Source organism: Pseudopipra pipra, chromosome 7 (genome assembly GCF_036250125.1).
Source record: "Pseudopipra pipra isolate bDixPip1 chromosome 7, bDixPip1.hap1, whole genome shotgun sequence".
Taxonomy (NCBI): Eukaryota; Metazoa; Chordata; class Aves; order Passeriformes; family Pipridae; genus Pseudopipra; species Pseudopipra pipra.
In genome coordinates, this window is record NC_087555.1 from 30,757,869 (window position 1) to 30,773,803 (window position 15,935).

The window sequence follows — 15,935 nt, forward strand, 5'->3', positions numbered from 1 at the left end:
ACAGCTGGAGTTACTGAGGACTGAAACTCCCACAACCTAAATCATGTCCTCAAACCGAGCTCACTGCTCTGCTCTTGGGCTTGGTGTCTTGCTGCATGTGCCATCAGGATGTTCAACAGAATAAAACACATTTTTGTCCTTCCCTGCAACACATGTGGGGTATCATGGAAAATCTCTGGCTGCATCACCAGGCCCCTGTGGCTGCCACTGCCCTCCCATTCCTGGGATCACAGAATCACAGAATGATTTAAGTTGGAAAGGAACTTAAGATCATCTAGTTTCAGTCCCCTGGGCAGGGACACCTTTTACTAGACCAGGTGGCTCAAAGCCCCATCCAACCTGACCTTGAACACTTCTGGGGATGGGGCAGCCACAGATTCTCTAGGCAACTTGTTCCAGTGCCTCACCTCCCTCATAGTAAAGAATTTCTTCCTAATAGCTAATATACACCTACTCTCTTTCAGTTTAAGGCCATTCCTCCTTGTTCTATCACTACATGCCCTCATCAAAAATCCCTCTCCAGATGTCTGGCGGGTATTTGGAAGGTGCTCTAAAGCCTCTCTCTTCTCTAGGCTGAACAGCCCCAACTCTCTCAGCCTGTCGTCAGAGGAGAGGTGCTCCAGCCCTCTGGGCATCTTCGTGGTCTCCTCTGGACTCGCTTCGGCAGGTCCGTGTCCTTCCTGTGCCGGGGGTCTCAGAGCTGGACGCAGTGCCGTAGATGGGGGTCTCACAACAGCAGAGCAAAGAGAGATGCGCAGTAACCGCGGTTCCCCGTGGGATAAAGCAGCGGGGACGAGGAGGCAGGAGCAGCATCCGGGCTGAGCCGTGCCGAGCCGAGCCGAGTCGATGCCGCGGACCTCCCGCGGTGGCTTTGCGGAGCGGGCGGCGGCCCTTGAGCTCCCCTTAGTGCCGGGAAGGAGCATTTGAGATAACCGGGAGCCGCGGGCGGGGACGAGGATGGCCGCGGGGAGGTAGGTGGCTGATGGGTCCCGGGGCGATACCCGCGGCTCATCCTGCAGGTCCCACCGCGCCTCTGGCATTCCGCCGTTCTCCTTGATTGGAAAACCTTATTTATTGAAAGTAAATTGCAGCAATCGCATAGGAGCCAGGAAAGCCCAGTCCAATATTTTCTCCTTAATACATCTACAGATGTGTGTGTAATTTTATTTATCTGTTTATTTATTATTTATTTAATTATTTATTTTTAACACCAATCAACAGCTTATTCATTTCTGATACACCATGATTTGATATGTTTTTTATTTGTCATCCTTTTGCTTTACTGGATCATCTAATTTCTAAAGGTATTAAATGCTTAGCTTTATACACCAGACAAGGTAAAAGGTATTGCTCCTGGAGAGACTGGTTAGGAAATACTGACAGAGAAGGCAAGGGACTTGGTTAAGGTCAAAAACAAGGGCTATGCTAAACCAGGATAGTATGGTACTTAGATCCCAGGCACTTATTTTTGCACTTTAACCTGTGATCAGCATCATTTCTGGAGAGTATTTATACTTGCATGCCAGAGAGTTCATCTGATGATTTCTGAGCATCTGCTGTCTTGGGTGTATACACCCCCTGGGGGGTTTAGGCTCAGGTTCACAATCCTACTGTGATGAAGATGGACTAGTCAGCTCAGCTGCAGAAACTCCCTGTTTCTGCACACTGAGCCTCTTCTCTTACTGCACTAAGCTAACGTGGACCATCTCCTCCCTTGTGCACTTAGAGGTCACACAGTTGTGAGCTCCTGCAGGTGAGCTGATGTCAGGTAGCTGGAAAAGCTGTGAACTGGCTCACATGCCTGAGCTCCAATTGTTTGGTGACAGCTGGGATGTTCCAGGTTACCTGGGGGTCTTGCAACCGTTACTGACTTAGGAAAAATTCAAATTTCTTTGTCAATACTTTTATGACCTGGTAAGGACACTATATGCACAGCCTGACGAAATTGGGTTTGCATCATGAAGAAAAGCCCCAGACAGAGCAGAGGTGGCAGCGGCTCCCAGGGCAGCTTCTGTGTCCCATCAACTGCACTCCACTCCAGCATCCTCGCTGTGGCCGCAGTTGTGTGAACCCCAGCTGTTCTTTGAACAGTAGATAATTGAACTTTCAGACCCACTGCAATTTACTTCGTCAAGCCAAATTGTTCCAGTGCCTTTGGAAGATGAAGTAAACAAAAAAAAATGTTGGTCAAGAGAAAGGGTTATGCACTTTTTTTAAAGAGACTCCTGGAAATAGTGGGCATGTGTTGAGTTGCATGGTTGGCTTGTTGGAAATCAAGCTTTAGAGCACAGTTCAAGCAGCACTTGACATGTAGCTCACTCATCCCAAGAGGAATGAGCTGCCCTGTTGAGATCCTCTTTGCTCTCCCGCTGCTCGTGTAGGTGACATTGCTGTATGTAACCACCCATGCCAAGCCTGGGGATGTGGAAAGTTGTTGTGGACTCACCTCCACCAGCTGTGAAAGCAGAGACTGCACGGCTGAATCCCAGCATTCGGCAGACTACAGCAGCCTCTTGCAAGGTCCAGTGATCATCACATATTGTTCCCCAGATCCCTTGGTATAAGACTTCCACACGGCCCCTCCTGCTTCCTCCCACGATCCGTATATGATTGGAGTCGGCTGGCAGTTTAGGACAGAAGAAATAACTCTGTGGATTATACAGACATAAGAACCACAGAAGCAGTGACCACCCAAACCAGAGGGATGTTCCCATCTCTGTGGCTGTAGCCACAGTGGGACTAGGTTACTGGTACAATTCAACCCCCTCCTGCATCTGGAGACAGCAGGCTGCAACTCAGAGCACAGACCCCTTGGTTCTGGTAGCTGTGCTGTGGGTTAACCAGGATGAGCAGAGGGGAATGTTGGTCCTGATCTCAGGTAGCTTCAATACCAGAAGGCAAGTGAGAGAAGAAGTGAAAGTCCAGTACCTTCTCCCTTTTCACCTTTGCTCCCTTTTGGTCCTGGGGAACCTGTTCCAAATTAAAAAAAAACCAAACATTTGACAGCTGCTTACAAAGAAATCCAGTTATTGTCTTGTTCTGAATGCTTGTATGAGTCAGAGATGTGAAGACTCCCTCCCATTGTGGACAATGAAAACCCTGAAGTGACTAAGGGTATGTAAAAGAAATGTGGCAAGAAAAGTATGATAACATACAGCAAAGTTTTCCTAATGTGTGACGCAAGAAAAGGGTCAAAATCCCATCCACTCACGTGTGCAAAATGTATCTCATTCCCACTGCTACCTGTAAAATGACATCTCTGATAGCCTTTGGGCTCTCCAGAAGCAGGCACAGTATCTCCTAAAGTACTTGAATGAAGATCTACATCATGGGGTTTGTTCTCCAGGGACAGCAGAAAGTTGCTCCCAGCAGTCCTCCACATTTCTGTGCAGCATCTTGGTCTCAAGAGTAGGGGTGTTTGAAAAAATCCAATGAGCTCTTCCCCCAAAAGTTACCTCCAGTAAGCCTTTATTGCTGTCTCCTTCTGGGGACCAGAAGATGAGACCCACCCAGAGGGCAGTGCTTGTCCTGGAGCCAGCCAAGTTACAGTTTTCCCCTCTTCCAGAAGCAAAGCTCCAGAGGAGGAGCACATGGAGAAGCCTCACTTACGACCTACTTTATTTTATTTCTGAGGATTCTTTTACTATTCTATGTGAACAATTAAAAGAAAAATCATATGTAGCACTGGTTGCTTCCCACAGCCTGTTTGGCTTTTTCTTTTGACTACAGGTCTTAGGGTTTTTGGAAACCCATGTGATGGGAAGGGCGTGGGGGGTAAGGAAGGAAATTAGCTGTAGTGTTGGCCCTTTTGAACAACTTTTGTGTCCTACAATCAGCAAGGTGTAGTTAAATAGCCTCACCATTAGGTGTTTACAATTTTGTGTTCCTGAGTGCTGTGTTTATCTGGGATTTATCTCCGTGACATGGTATGCTGCAAGATGTCTCTGCACAAGGCAAAAAGGGACATTGCTTGTTCCAGTTTTTTGTAAGATCAGTGATTTGAGAAAATCTAATGCATCTGTTTACTTGCATGTCTTTTAGCACACCTCCCAGGGTGTACATGTGACAGTCTGCACACTCCTCTTCTGGGAAGGCTAATCTGTCTGTTGAGTTCCTCCAAATGAGCTCTGTAACACGCCTCAGAGCACCTTGTGCCACTCTGAGATCTACAGCCCTGAACCCAAATGCACCATCAGCTTCACAGACCCTTTGGCAAACAGTCTTACCAGACAATCCTCGGTCTCCCTTGGCTCCTTTTGGTCCCAGTTCTCCTTTTTGACCCTGAGTGCCAGAATCACCTTTGCTTCCTTTTTGACCAGGTAGGCCTTGGATGCCTGGGTGTAGAGCAAAAAAGTAATTGCCTTTGTATCTTCCCAAGGAAAGAATGTGTTGATGCAGAAAGGTGGAACATGGCATTTAAAGCGCTTTGCATCATCAGAGTAAGTTATGCTGTAAAACATGGGTTTACCTTTTGGGCCCTGGTCTCCCTTTTCTCCCTTTTGCCCTGGAAGACCTAAGATCATCAAAACAAACAAACATACATACACTTATAAAACTAATATTTATACATTTATAAAAGCTTATGCAAACTAGTATTTATGCAGGATTTTAACTTATCTAGTTTAGGTGTCTATTCTATAGACATCTATCTCTGAATTGGGTGTCTTATTTCACATCATACTCAGTGCAGACCACATCAAAAATAAAATACAGGCAGTGGAGAAACATCTTCTCCTGAAGTAGATCAACTCCTGGTGATTTATTTCATATCCTAAACTCCACTGATGGCATAGAGACTCTTCCTCCAGCTGGACCTTCACTAACCATATAGACAGCCTAGACATTTAAATTTAGGTGCATCAGACATATGAAAGCATGTAAAGTTGGGCCAGGTGACTCTCATCCCTGTCATTCAGCTGTCAGTGAGGGTAGAAAGGTGCAGCACTTGGACCTTGGTTACATCCTGAAGGCCATGAGGTTGTATGCACTATATAAATTCAGGATTTTAAAGGGCTGATTCAAGAGAAGTACACCAGAATAGGTTTGTACAGCAGAATGTCACCCTGTTGTTTGGGTGCCTGGGACAGAGAGGTGACCTTTTTCAAGTGGAATGTCACAGAAAAGGCCTCGTTTGTGTGCCCTAAGTTGGCCTCTGAAGACACTTCATCCTGCAATGCTACAGAGGAGTCCAGAATGGATGCCTCCTTCCCCATCTTCCCTCTAGCCGGTAAAATTTGTCTTTAACTCCAGATTAGGGAGGTTGTTGTTTAGTTCATCTTAAACTGATGCTTTGTTTGTGCATTTTCTATTTATACAAAAATTCAGGCAACATCACCTCCTCACACATGTTACAGAAGGTAGAAACAACTCTCTGGTACATAACCGTCCCCCAGCAGCCTGGCAGAGGCCCAGGACTGCCATGGCATCCTGGGATGCACTGGGGCTCCAAGAACAGGACTCAATAGATCTCCTCCTTTCCTGTCCCTACATAATGAGGATTGTTGACTCAAAACCTGTCTTATTCTCCTTTACCTCTTATTCCTTGTTCTCCTTTTTCACCTCTGAGTCCATCAGGGCCTGCTATTCCTAAAATTAAAAACAAATCAGTAAGGGTGAAGCCATCATACAACGTGAGGCCAGATTAAGAGCTCAATGAGTTATAGGTTTGAGTAGTGTTGTACCTGGGCTACCTTTGGGCCCCTGGTCCCCCTTCTCCCCTTTCTGACCAGATCGGCCTTCAGGGCCAGGACTTCCCACAGTTCCAGGCTGTCCAGGTACACCTTGAGGTTGAGTGAAAGCAGCACATATGAAATGTAACACAAAACTCGAAGGACATAAGAAGAAAGACAGTTCAATCACCAGCCCCTGCACTGTACAGACTGAGTTGACCTTATGAAGGCAAAACAAACGCTGGGTCTGTCCAAATCGCAACCGTCCTCTGGCAGCACTGATCTTAGTGCAGCAGGGAGTGATGCTCTGCAGTGAAAGGCTGTATGGACCCAGGTCCTTGCAGTCTGTCAGCCTTGACATGCACAAGTGTTTTCCTAACAGAGCAGCCAATTTCTACCCTTGCATGTGCACACACATCAGGAAGGAGACACAGCCCTCCACAGTTCAGGACCCTTCTTTCCCTCTCAGTCTTCTGCACAGTGAGTGGGGCCCGAATGAGGCAGCCAGGGCTGCAGCATGAGTTTGCACAATGTTGGAACATTGTTGTGGTTTCTTCATCTAATCATCATCTCTTACCCAGGCTGGGATCTAGGCTGGCTGCAGTTTTCTTCATCATGAAGCACCATCTAAAAGAGATCAGTCCTATATCTCTAGAAGAACCTTCGCCTTCTGTACGGCTTACCTGCCTCTCCTTTCTGCCCAGGAGGTCCAGGCTTCCCCGTGGTACCTGCAACAACATCCTGACATCAGTGCTGACAAGGCTTAGCCCAATGCTTCAGTTAGGGCAGCCCTGCACCACAGCATGCGAGTGCTGATGGTGGGTCACACTGTGGCCTCTGAACTTACCATTGAAACCTGGCAGTCCTGGGACTCCCTGTTGTCCCTGAGGACCTGGGGGTCCATGTGACCCAGGGTCTCCCTTCTTGCCTGTGTCACCTTTCTGTCCTTGGACACCTATCAAACAGCACAGCACACACGTATAAATTAAAAAAAAAACCCGATTGCCTCTGCAGCCTGTGGAGCACCTCTGTCTAGCCACACCAGTAACAAAGTTTGGCCTTACACCTGCCATCATTCAGTGGCATTCCTGTAAAGCTGCAGAAGAACAGGGCTGGTCTTTTGGATCCACCTCTGACTCTGTCAGACTGTCTGGGCAGATGTTTGTCTGACCTGCTGTTAAAGACTTGCAGTGGTGCTGTGATACCTCTCCAGTCTATTCCTTAAGCTATCCCTACCTCTACAATGGTTTCTCATTTAGTTAAATATCTTTTATTGCAGTCTGCATCCTTCCCTTCTCCTAGCCACAGTGGAGATACAGGACAGCGCATTCCTGTGCTTCCAGAGTTAGCTCCCCTTAGCCTTCTCTTCTCTCAGCAGGTGATAAGCATGCTCCAAAAGAGCTCAATTACTTAACAGTGCCTCAGTTAAAGTCTTACATCTCCTTCATCTTTCTGCTCCAGAATTATCCCGAAGTTCTTGCCTTTAGGTATTCCTCCTACAATCACTTTTCTCTTCTGGAGCAACTTGTGCTAATGAGTGCACTGGTGCATATGGGATCTGATGGAAGATCTGAGGAAGCTCTTATCAATCTGTCCAACTGTCCTCCCTGCTCTGCACCACACATATCATCTGCTTTCTTTTCCTACCCTGCTTTCAGCTCATGTGAGACCACTGAGTAACAGCTATCCAGGAGATGCCCACTAATGCACGTTACATGGGAGAAACACATTGCATAACTTTTCTACTTAAGGTGTATAAAGTCAGACTTATGTAAGATATAAAGCTCTCAGAAAGAGGTTTCACTAAAATGATGACTAACATCCACATGCTTCTGCATATAAATTATATTGTATTATTTTATATCACGAAAATCCTACTGCAAACATTGGTACTTTAATCTAGGCATGACAGATAGGCGGATAATTGAATATCTATGGATGCATCAGACAAAGGTCACTCTATAAAAATCTTCCGTGGTGCAGAGTCAATATTTTGCATGACCCCTTCCCCCAGCCCTCCTTTGGGAGCTTTGCTGAAACACGACACGAAATCAAACCCCTTCAGATCAGGTTGAGTGTCCTGTTTATCCAGGACACTCATTGACTGGCAAGCCAGTCAATGGCTATGTGGTCAGGGCTACGTGGATTTTTATGAAATACTGATCTATGAAGCCGCCTTCTAGTGTTTCACGTAGAATGAGTTTAAACAGAAATATATGTGAGAATCTTAGGTAGTGAAGAAGTCTTACCTGGAAGTCCCATCTGTCCTTTTTCTCCTTTCACTCCTGGCGCACCACTTGGACCAGCAGGACCAGGAGCTCCTTTGCTCCCCTTCTCGCCCTGCGGTCCATGTAAGCCTGCAAGGACAACATCACTTTTTTGATGCTCCATTGGATGCAGTGCCGAGTGAATGCCAGCAGCAGAACATGCAGCTCATCCGCAGGCAGGAGCCAAATTCCCCTCTCCATGCACTTGACAGTGTGAAATTGGCCCACGGTGACTGTTGCACATTGACTTTTAAAATAAGATTTTTTTTCCAGCTAAGATTTGCTTTTGCTCACATTAGCTCTATGTAGGCTTATATTTCCTTCAATGACATTCTTACTTACTTACACTTTCACTGAGGGCAAGATTCCCCATAAAATCATCCATAAAGCCACTTTATGTCCATCCATAGAAGTAATTCAGGTTTCAGAAAAGCCTTACCCTGGATTCCTTGGTCTCCCTTTGTCCCCGGTGGTCCCCGTAGCCCTGAGATATAAAATACATGTATCAGCTGACACGCATCATCTATTCTCAGTAATGGCTGAGAGGAAGAGATGAATTTTTTAATCATCCTTCGTGCACCAGTTTTGGTCACCAATCTTCAGCTGGCAGGGACCAGCACAACCGCTTGGGTAAAGTCCTTGGAGCTTAGCTGAGTGCATGGCTGGGCAGGGGCCAGCTGTCATCCAGCCAAGCCCAGCTCCTGGGGACCACTGGGGAGGTCTTACATGAAAGTGCACTGAACTATTGGACTCTGATATGTAATAAACACTGTTTGGCAGGAGGTGCTGTTTCAATGTTGTAAGTGAAGCCAAGAAGATATGAAACCATGATTTTAAAAAAAATTACAATTTTTTTTTTTCTGAAAAGCTCATCAGTGTAGCCAAGAAGTAGGGATGGATGAGCCACAGACCTGACCCAAGAGGGGTTGCATCTTAGATCATCATCATAGAAGGGTAGAAACTGTTGCCTAGTCCGACTTCTGCTCAAAGTGGAGCCAACATTAGATCAGGACTTGCTGCATCCTCACGATCTGGAGACATTTATCTCCTGCAGCAGGTGTAGTTCTACCCAAGCCCCAGGTACGCAGGGCAACAGCTTGTGCATGGCTTTGGAGAACAGCCCTTGTGCCCAGCTCATTCCTAAGTCTGTGCCATCGTTTTCCTAGGGACAGGGTGGGCAAGGTCCCATCTCTGTCACATGCACTGTTCAGCTGTGACTCTACAGGGCAGGGACTGGGGAGGTCTCCCTGAGTTGTCCTGGAGTAAGCTGGACAGCATGAATTGCTGTGTCTGGGGCAGAAAGCTCAGCTATCTGCTGATTGTGGGATGCACATAAACCCCCTCACTGGTCCTCTCTTGTGTCACATGGAGATTTGGGATGGTTACTGCAGAAAATGATCAGGTACAGCTGCTCCATCACCCCTGAGCTTTTCTGGTGGGGTGTCAGTGAGGAGGAAGAGACAAAATGCTCCTCCGTGGTGGTTACCAACCTCTGCGGGAGCACTCGGGCCAGCCAAGGCTCCTGGGGGATCAGTCAAAAGGTACAGCAGGTCTCCTCATGGCCAGGGCTTTGGGTGTGTGCACATTGGATAGGGTCTGGGTCTAGAAACTGAAATCCCAAATCCTCACTTGAAGTCTCTTAGATGAAATAAAGAGAAAGATTTAAAAAGGAAAAGTTGCAGCTTATTTATCAACATACCTGGGGGACCAGGATCTCCTTTGCGTCCAGGAGGACCTGAAAGAAATATTTAATGGATATTTTTCAGTAGTCTGTGCTCAGTGAGGAGCATAGCAGTATGGGATTGACAGGCTTGAGGTCTGGGCTGAAGATACCACCCTTTCAGAGGAAACTCAGAGTCCAAATCTACAAATTACAAGAGGGGAGACGATCCCAGAGCCACATGTGCAGCTGCAGAGGGGATCCGGGGGTCTGCACAGGGCAGTGCTCCAGCTCCTCCAGGTGTGTCCAGATCCCCGGCCAGAGGGTCTGGAGCCAACTCCAACCCTGGGCACTGGCTCATCACTAACAGACAGGAAGACCAAATCTTGCCCTAGTTACTGGTTCATCTGAACTAGGCTTTTGGCACAGCTTTGCCAGTGGTGCAGAGGAGCCAGGACTCTCCACTGCAGAGCTAGCATGGAGGAATGGAGCCATACCTGCAACCAGGGTGATGTTGCTCACCATCATCATCAGGTTTGCATTGCTGCTTTTGATTATGGTAATTTCCTCTTCTACACTTCTCCTCCAGTTTTCTTCCTGTCCCAAGTACTCAGCAGAGCTTCTCTCCGAAATCAGACTGCTGGCAAAGGAGCTCTTCAGAATCTCTTCTGTATAGGAGGTATTTTGCTCCTGAAATTTCAGTATCTCTCTCTCCATCTTAAACACTGAGGAAACAAAAAGCCCATACAGTGAATATTCCCTGTCCGGTCTGACTGGGAAATGCCTGTTTGGCAGAGCAGTTCCTCAGCACCTGGGAGAACACCTGAAGATAAAGACCACCCCTGTTTGAACCAGGGAGGTGATTTTCGCGTGCCAGTCCTTGCTGCAGCCAGGAGTGCAGCCGGGAGTGCTTTTGCAAATGCAAAGCACGTGTCTGGGGTGGGGGAATAGTTTCCTTCAGCGGCTGCTTTGCCTCCCGGTGTGCAGAGGAGCCTCTGTGCTCCCTCAGAGGTTTCCGATCTATGTGCTCATTCCCGCTCACCCGTGCTCCCAGAGCACCCAGCAAAGCTCTCTGTCGATGCCAAGCCCGTGGTAAGGCTGTAGCATTACCTTTGAACACCAGCAGCCCCTGGCCGGCCGTCAGCAGCAGCAGGTAGATGCCAAGGGCCGTTCGACCACAGCATGTGGATGGTTTCCTCTGGCCTTGAGGCTCTAAAAAACAACAGAAGTAGGGTAGGCACCCTCCCACACATGCTCTCCCCTACAAACTCTGCTTGCTTCCAGCGTTTCAGGCTCGGCCACAATAAATTAGCAGTGTTTTCTAGCGATGGGGAGAAGAAAGATCCCTCTGTGAGAGTGCTTGATCCTGTCAAAAGGCAGGCTGCCTTCCTCTCCTCTGGGCTTTGCACTGCAATTCACTTGGCTGTCTTTTCCTTGCCAGTTTAACCAGCTCAATTCCATCAAGACTTAATCCAGCCTATAACAAGTTTGAATGTGGTGGTTCTCCCCTCTCTGTATCAATAAACACCTTGTTTCCATTGCTTTTAGTTGTCCAAGGCTGCCATTCAGCATTCAGGCTGCTCTAAGCAATGCCCTCTCCATCCGGAGTGCTGCATACCTGTGATTCCAACAGTGATGCATGTATGCATCAAAACTAATGAAAAATCAATAATAAAATGAACTGAAGAACAAATGGAGACAAGTCATAACGTGTAAAACAAATAATTATCAGCAAAGTGTAAAAAAAATAAACTGCTTTGTCAAATTTTGCCCTTCAGGAAGAAAAAAATATTTCAGAAGCATTAATAACTACTTCAGACACTCAGTAAGTTACCCTTAATTGAGTTTTTTTTTCTTTTTCAAAGCAATGTAATCAGGAGTTTAAAGTCTTAGTTTTAAAATAGTACAATGTTTTAATTGGTTTTACAATAGAATGGTTTAGTCAGCAATGAAATATTTATACTCAGCTAAAATTCATAAACGTACATTTTTTATTGGGTCTGGTGATTTTAGTATCTTAACTATTAAGACATGAAAGTTTTACTCAAGAAAATTAGGCATTTTCTAAAACAGGAAAATAATTTTTTTCTGATGATCTGCATCAGCTTTTGGCTAGAAAGGACATTTTGACATACTTCCATTCTTAAATGGCAGTTAATTTACTAGCAAAATCAGTGTAGAAAGTATTTAAGATGCAATATTTCATTTTCATTTGTTGTTTTAGACCAGATAAAATCCATTTAATAAAAAGAAATCTTACCACTTATCTGAAAGGTTGTGGTAGAAGCTGAGGCAAAACCAATCTTGTCGGAAATACTGAGACTGTTCATATCACTCAAATTTTGATCTTCCCCAGATCTTTCTTTAATTTTCATGACAAATTTCTTGTGGCTAACCTAAAGCCTTGTCTGATTATGGACAATAAAGAACTGAAGGGACTTCCTCTCTGTCTCCTGATTTGATATGCTTTCTGATATGCATTTCCTATCTGCTCAGTTTTTATAGACTACTGAGAACTCTGATGTGGTAATTTGAACAGTTCCTCAAAAAATCCCACCACTAAGAAATTCAGCTGTTCTCGTGTTCTCACTTGGAGTCCATGGAGCCTTGGGCAGGATCCTGAAAGAGTCTCAACCAGGAGTTATTCAACATCTCTGCTTTATAGCAGTGTTAGGCATGAGATGGACATTTTGTTCCTAACACAAGTAAACCTCCTCATGTAGTCAAGAAGATCTTGTGTGCAGTGTTAGCTTGGAGATCCATCCCCAGGGAGGGGAAGTTAAGGACTTTGTAGTAACGAAACACACAGTAACTTGCACCAAGATGATATCTTAGTGATGGTGCATTACTGAAGTCAAAGAAGGGAAAGAATCAGGAGGAGCTGTAAAGACAAATGAATGATGGTGGGATGGGGGATGCTGAAGACTAAATGCTTTTGGGATGGTATGGAGAAGACACTTGCAGCCTCCTTGCAGTCTCTCCAGCCCCTGCTTCCTCCCTGATCCATTTTTCACACCCAGGGACACAATTCCTACCTCTTCACTGTTTCTTTGCTCACATGCTGTAAAATTCACTCCTGCAGACCTTGCCACGGTATTTTGCATTTTGGCATCTCTGTGTCACTTTTGATTTTGATTTTGCAAAGCAAAGTGACTCACCCAAATCCACAGGCAGGAGCTGTTGATAGGTGCTGGGAAGAGCCCTCCTCATCCACGCTGCCACCACCATGTGCTGCCCTCTTCGAGGTGCAGGGCAGTCCCTGGCACACAGTTCGTTCCTGGGCTGCAGGTCTGTGTTCATCTCTGGGGCTGCTGAGTCCTCACTGCTTTGCTTGGCCATGGAGTAAAGTGTGGCCTAAGCTTCAGGTAGAGGTGAGCTGGAAATCCACACCCTGTGTGCAAAGTGAAGCCCTCTGTTCTGCACCTGATGTACAGACCTCTGAAAGACCTAAACCAAAAATATGTGGGGATTTTTAAATCTACTTCTGTGTTCTCCTTTTAAATGTGCTTGTGCAGCTGTGAACCGGTTTGTCACCAGCAGGGAGGAAGAGAAATCCTCCATTATCATATATTCTGCTACACTCCATAGGAATTGGGATAATTTGCTTCCTTGTGAAGGGCTCAGATATCCCTTTGAACTAGGGTGACTTCACCAATCAGGTGAGCCACACTAATGACCTGTGCATCCTCTACCTTCATGGCATCACCTCCTCACTGAGGTAAGGGCTTGTATCCAGCCCATTTCTAACGGTTTGTGGGGTCCAGCTGAGCACTCTGCACAAGCCTGAAGCCATCTACTCTTGCTGGCCCAGGTGATGAGTTAGGAATGACTGCACTTGTGCTGCCAAGTGGACATTTATAGGGATGGATGTGATTCAGGTGCATCCAGGGAACACATTTACAGCAGAGAGGCTTTTAACAATACTTCTAGTCAAATCCATTTTACTTCAAAGCATTAAAAATAAGCCGGCAACTGTAGTTCTCAAAAGCCCTCCTAAAGACAAAAGGTGCAATGAGATCTTTTTGCTGTCCTTCCCTGAGAATGAAGTTCAGGGATAAGTTTTTGCACCACTGATGGTCATGCTGTGGCCATGCTACTCTCAGTGACCCGGATGGCATGGGTGCAAAGCAGGGGTAGACATCCTTGATTCTGACAGCCCTGATCTTCACTGCTTCAGTGTTCCAACATACAGTGCTCCTTGGGGGAGAAAGTCATGATCCCTCCGACTGCAGTTGCCTACCCAGCTGGTCAAACCTTTATTTCTATCTGATGTAGCCTCATGCAGCTCTGCAAGCTGCCACATTCCCATTACTCAGGTGAGCATCTGGCTGCCTGGAGTGTTGTGATGTGTTTCTATCTGGGTGTCAGCCTCTGCACACAGGCAGCGGATTTCCCAGTGCACATGGAGATCTCAGCCACACTGTGGATGCCAGAGATAATGTACCAGAATGCTGGCTCAGCCTTTGCGTGTGCTCCCTGCTCCTGCTTCCTACTCTGCTTTCTTGATGCCTTTCGTTTCTCACTGCACCATCACCCACCGGCTGCAGCAATAGGTCTCTGATTTTGCAATCAGGGTTACTAAATCAGGAAAGAAAAAAAGAAAAGAAACTGCTGATTCAGTGTAATCTCCCTAGGTTGATGTTTTGCTGAAACAATGGGATTATTAATAGAATAAGTTTCCAGCACATTATGGGACATGTCTGCTGGGCCATCAGCCTTATCCTTTGGGCTCTCTCAGAGGAAGCCCCAGTCCCTCTTCTCCTGCTGCTCGTCCTGCATCCCCTGACATGTTCTGCTGACGTTCAAGGAAGAGCTTGAAGTCCTCTGGCTCATCCCTTCCCTTCCTGCACTCTGATATCAGTGGCTCGTGACAGGCAGAAGGTGCTCCCCCATGCTTTCCCTGTAAATGTGCGCCACATATAAACCAAGTTTTATAAACAGATGCCTCAAAGTCACGAGCCTGGAGGGAACTGCTGGTGGAATGAATAGGAAGTGGCCTGAAAGTGACTGGTGGAGGGAAAAGTCCCCAGCCATACCCACTACCTTTCTCATGTCCTTCCACCACTGTTGTCTGCTGCGAGCATCCGCCACCATCAAGAGCTCACGATAGAGCAAAGAGATGTAACACAAAACTCCAACCTGGCAACAGCCAAACATGGTGGTTCCCAGCAGTGGTACTGCCAGGGTATTTGGGCAGATGTCAGCCTCCTCAGGATAACCATTTATCCTGAAAGAGCTGAAGCTGTGATTTGCTGAAAACACCCTAGCTGAGAGATGTTTCTCCATTTGTCCATAAGAAGGTAATTTTTCCAGACTCATCTATTTGATTGCAGACTGTCTTGGGCATAAATATGCAGAATTCAGAAAGCTTTCATGCCCCTCCTGGGATGAGGAAAAGAGGAGATGATGGCACAAACAGGTCCTATATCAGGTAAGCTGAGACAGGAATCTCCAGCATTTCTGCTGTTGCCTCTAAACTGAAGTGAGAGTGGCAGCCAGAAAAGGTGACAGTCTATTCCCTATCACAACACCTGCACTCATGTTTCTGCAGATGTGCTCCAGACCAAAAAATAATCCTGCCCACAGACTACACTGCTCTCCCACAGAAAAAAACAAGTAGTTGTGCTCTGACATGTGACACAGCCCATACATGCCCACTCCAAATCCAGCAGTGACCAGAGCTGTACAGTTGACTCCCTCAAAGGCAGGGAGACCCTGCACAGAGACCTTGACAAATTAGAGGGCTGGGCAATCACCAACCATATGATGTTCAACAAGGGGAAGTGATGGATTCTGCACCTAGGATAGGGCAACCTTGGATGTTCATACAGACTGGGTAATGAGATGCTGGAAAGCAGTGCCAGGAAAGGAACCTGGGGGTCCTGGTTGATGGCAAGTTGTATCTGAGTCAGCAGTGCCCTGGCAGTCAGGAGAGCCAGCCATGTCCTGGGGGGCATCAGGCAAAGCATTGCCATCTGGTTAATGGAGGGGATTGTTCCTCTCTAATCTGCACTGGTGTGGCCTCACCTTGAATGTTGTGACAGTTTTGGGCACCACAGTATAGGAAAGATATTAAGCTATTAGAGAGCATCCAAAGAAGGGCAATGAAGATGGTGAAGGGCCTTCCCCCCACTCCTCCCCTTTTACCTGATTTTTCAGCCTTTTTCTTTTTGAAATGAATAAGATTGTTGAATTTTGAAATATGATCTCTTGTGGTGGATTGACCACAGCCATCAGACAAACACCCACCCAGCTGTTCTTTCAGTTTTCCTTCCTGAAGGATGGGAGAAGGTAGCAGGAAGGTGAGAAGACTCATGGGTCAATATAACAATAGTTTAA

At 46.6% G+C, this 15,935-nt stretch overlaps 1 protein-coding gene across 1 annotated transcript; it reads right to left on the reverse strand.

Annotated features, from left to right (window-relative positions):
• Positions 1 to 1,163: 1,163 nt before the first annotated feature.
• Positions 1,164 to 12,051, reverse strand: MARCO (macrophage receptor with collagenous structure). The gene is made up of 15 exons (XM_064662056.1): positions 11,857 to 12,051; positions 10,707 to 10,808; positions 10,094 to 10,321; positions 9,636 to 9,671; positions 8,376 to 8,420; positions 7,919 to 8,026; positions 6,517 to 6,624; positions 6,353 to 6,397; positions 5,682 to 5,780; positions 5,533 to 5,586; positions 4,469 to 4,513; positions 4,227 to 4,334; positions 2,929 to 2,970; positions 2,447 to 2,620; positions 1,164 to 2,152 (listed from the first exon to the last, which is right to left on the reverse strand). Exons 1-15 carry the CDS (start codon positions 11,969 to 11,971, stop codon positions 2,022 to 2,024), a joined length of 1,440 nt encoding a protein of 479 aa, XP_064518126.1. The 5' UTR covers positions 11,972 to 12,051; the 3' UTR covers positions 1,164 to 2,021.
• Between the last annotated feature and the right edge of the window lie 3,884 nt (positions 12,052 to 15,935).

Excerpts from the sequence above, each read along its gene's own strand:
- MARCO (XM_064662056.1), bottom strand. The coding sequence starts at position 11,971 with ATGAAAATTAAAGAAAGATCTGGGGAAGATCAAAATTTGAGTGATATG. Across the intron at positions 4,514-5,532 it reads AGGAGAACAAGGAATAAGAG|GTCTTCCAGGGCAAAAGGGA; the intron begins GTAAAGGAGAAT and ends TGATGATCTTAG. Across the intron at positions 2,621-2,928 it reads CAAAGGTGAAAAGGGAGAAG|CCGACTCCAATCATATACGG; the intron begins GTACTGGACTTT and ends CTAAACTGCCAG.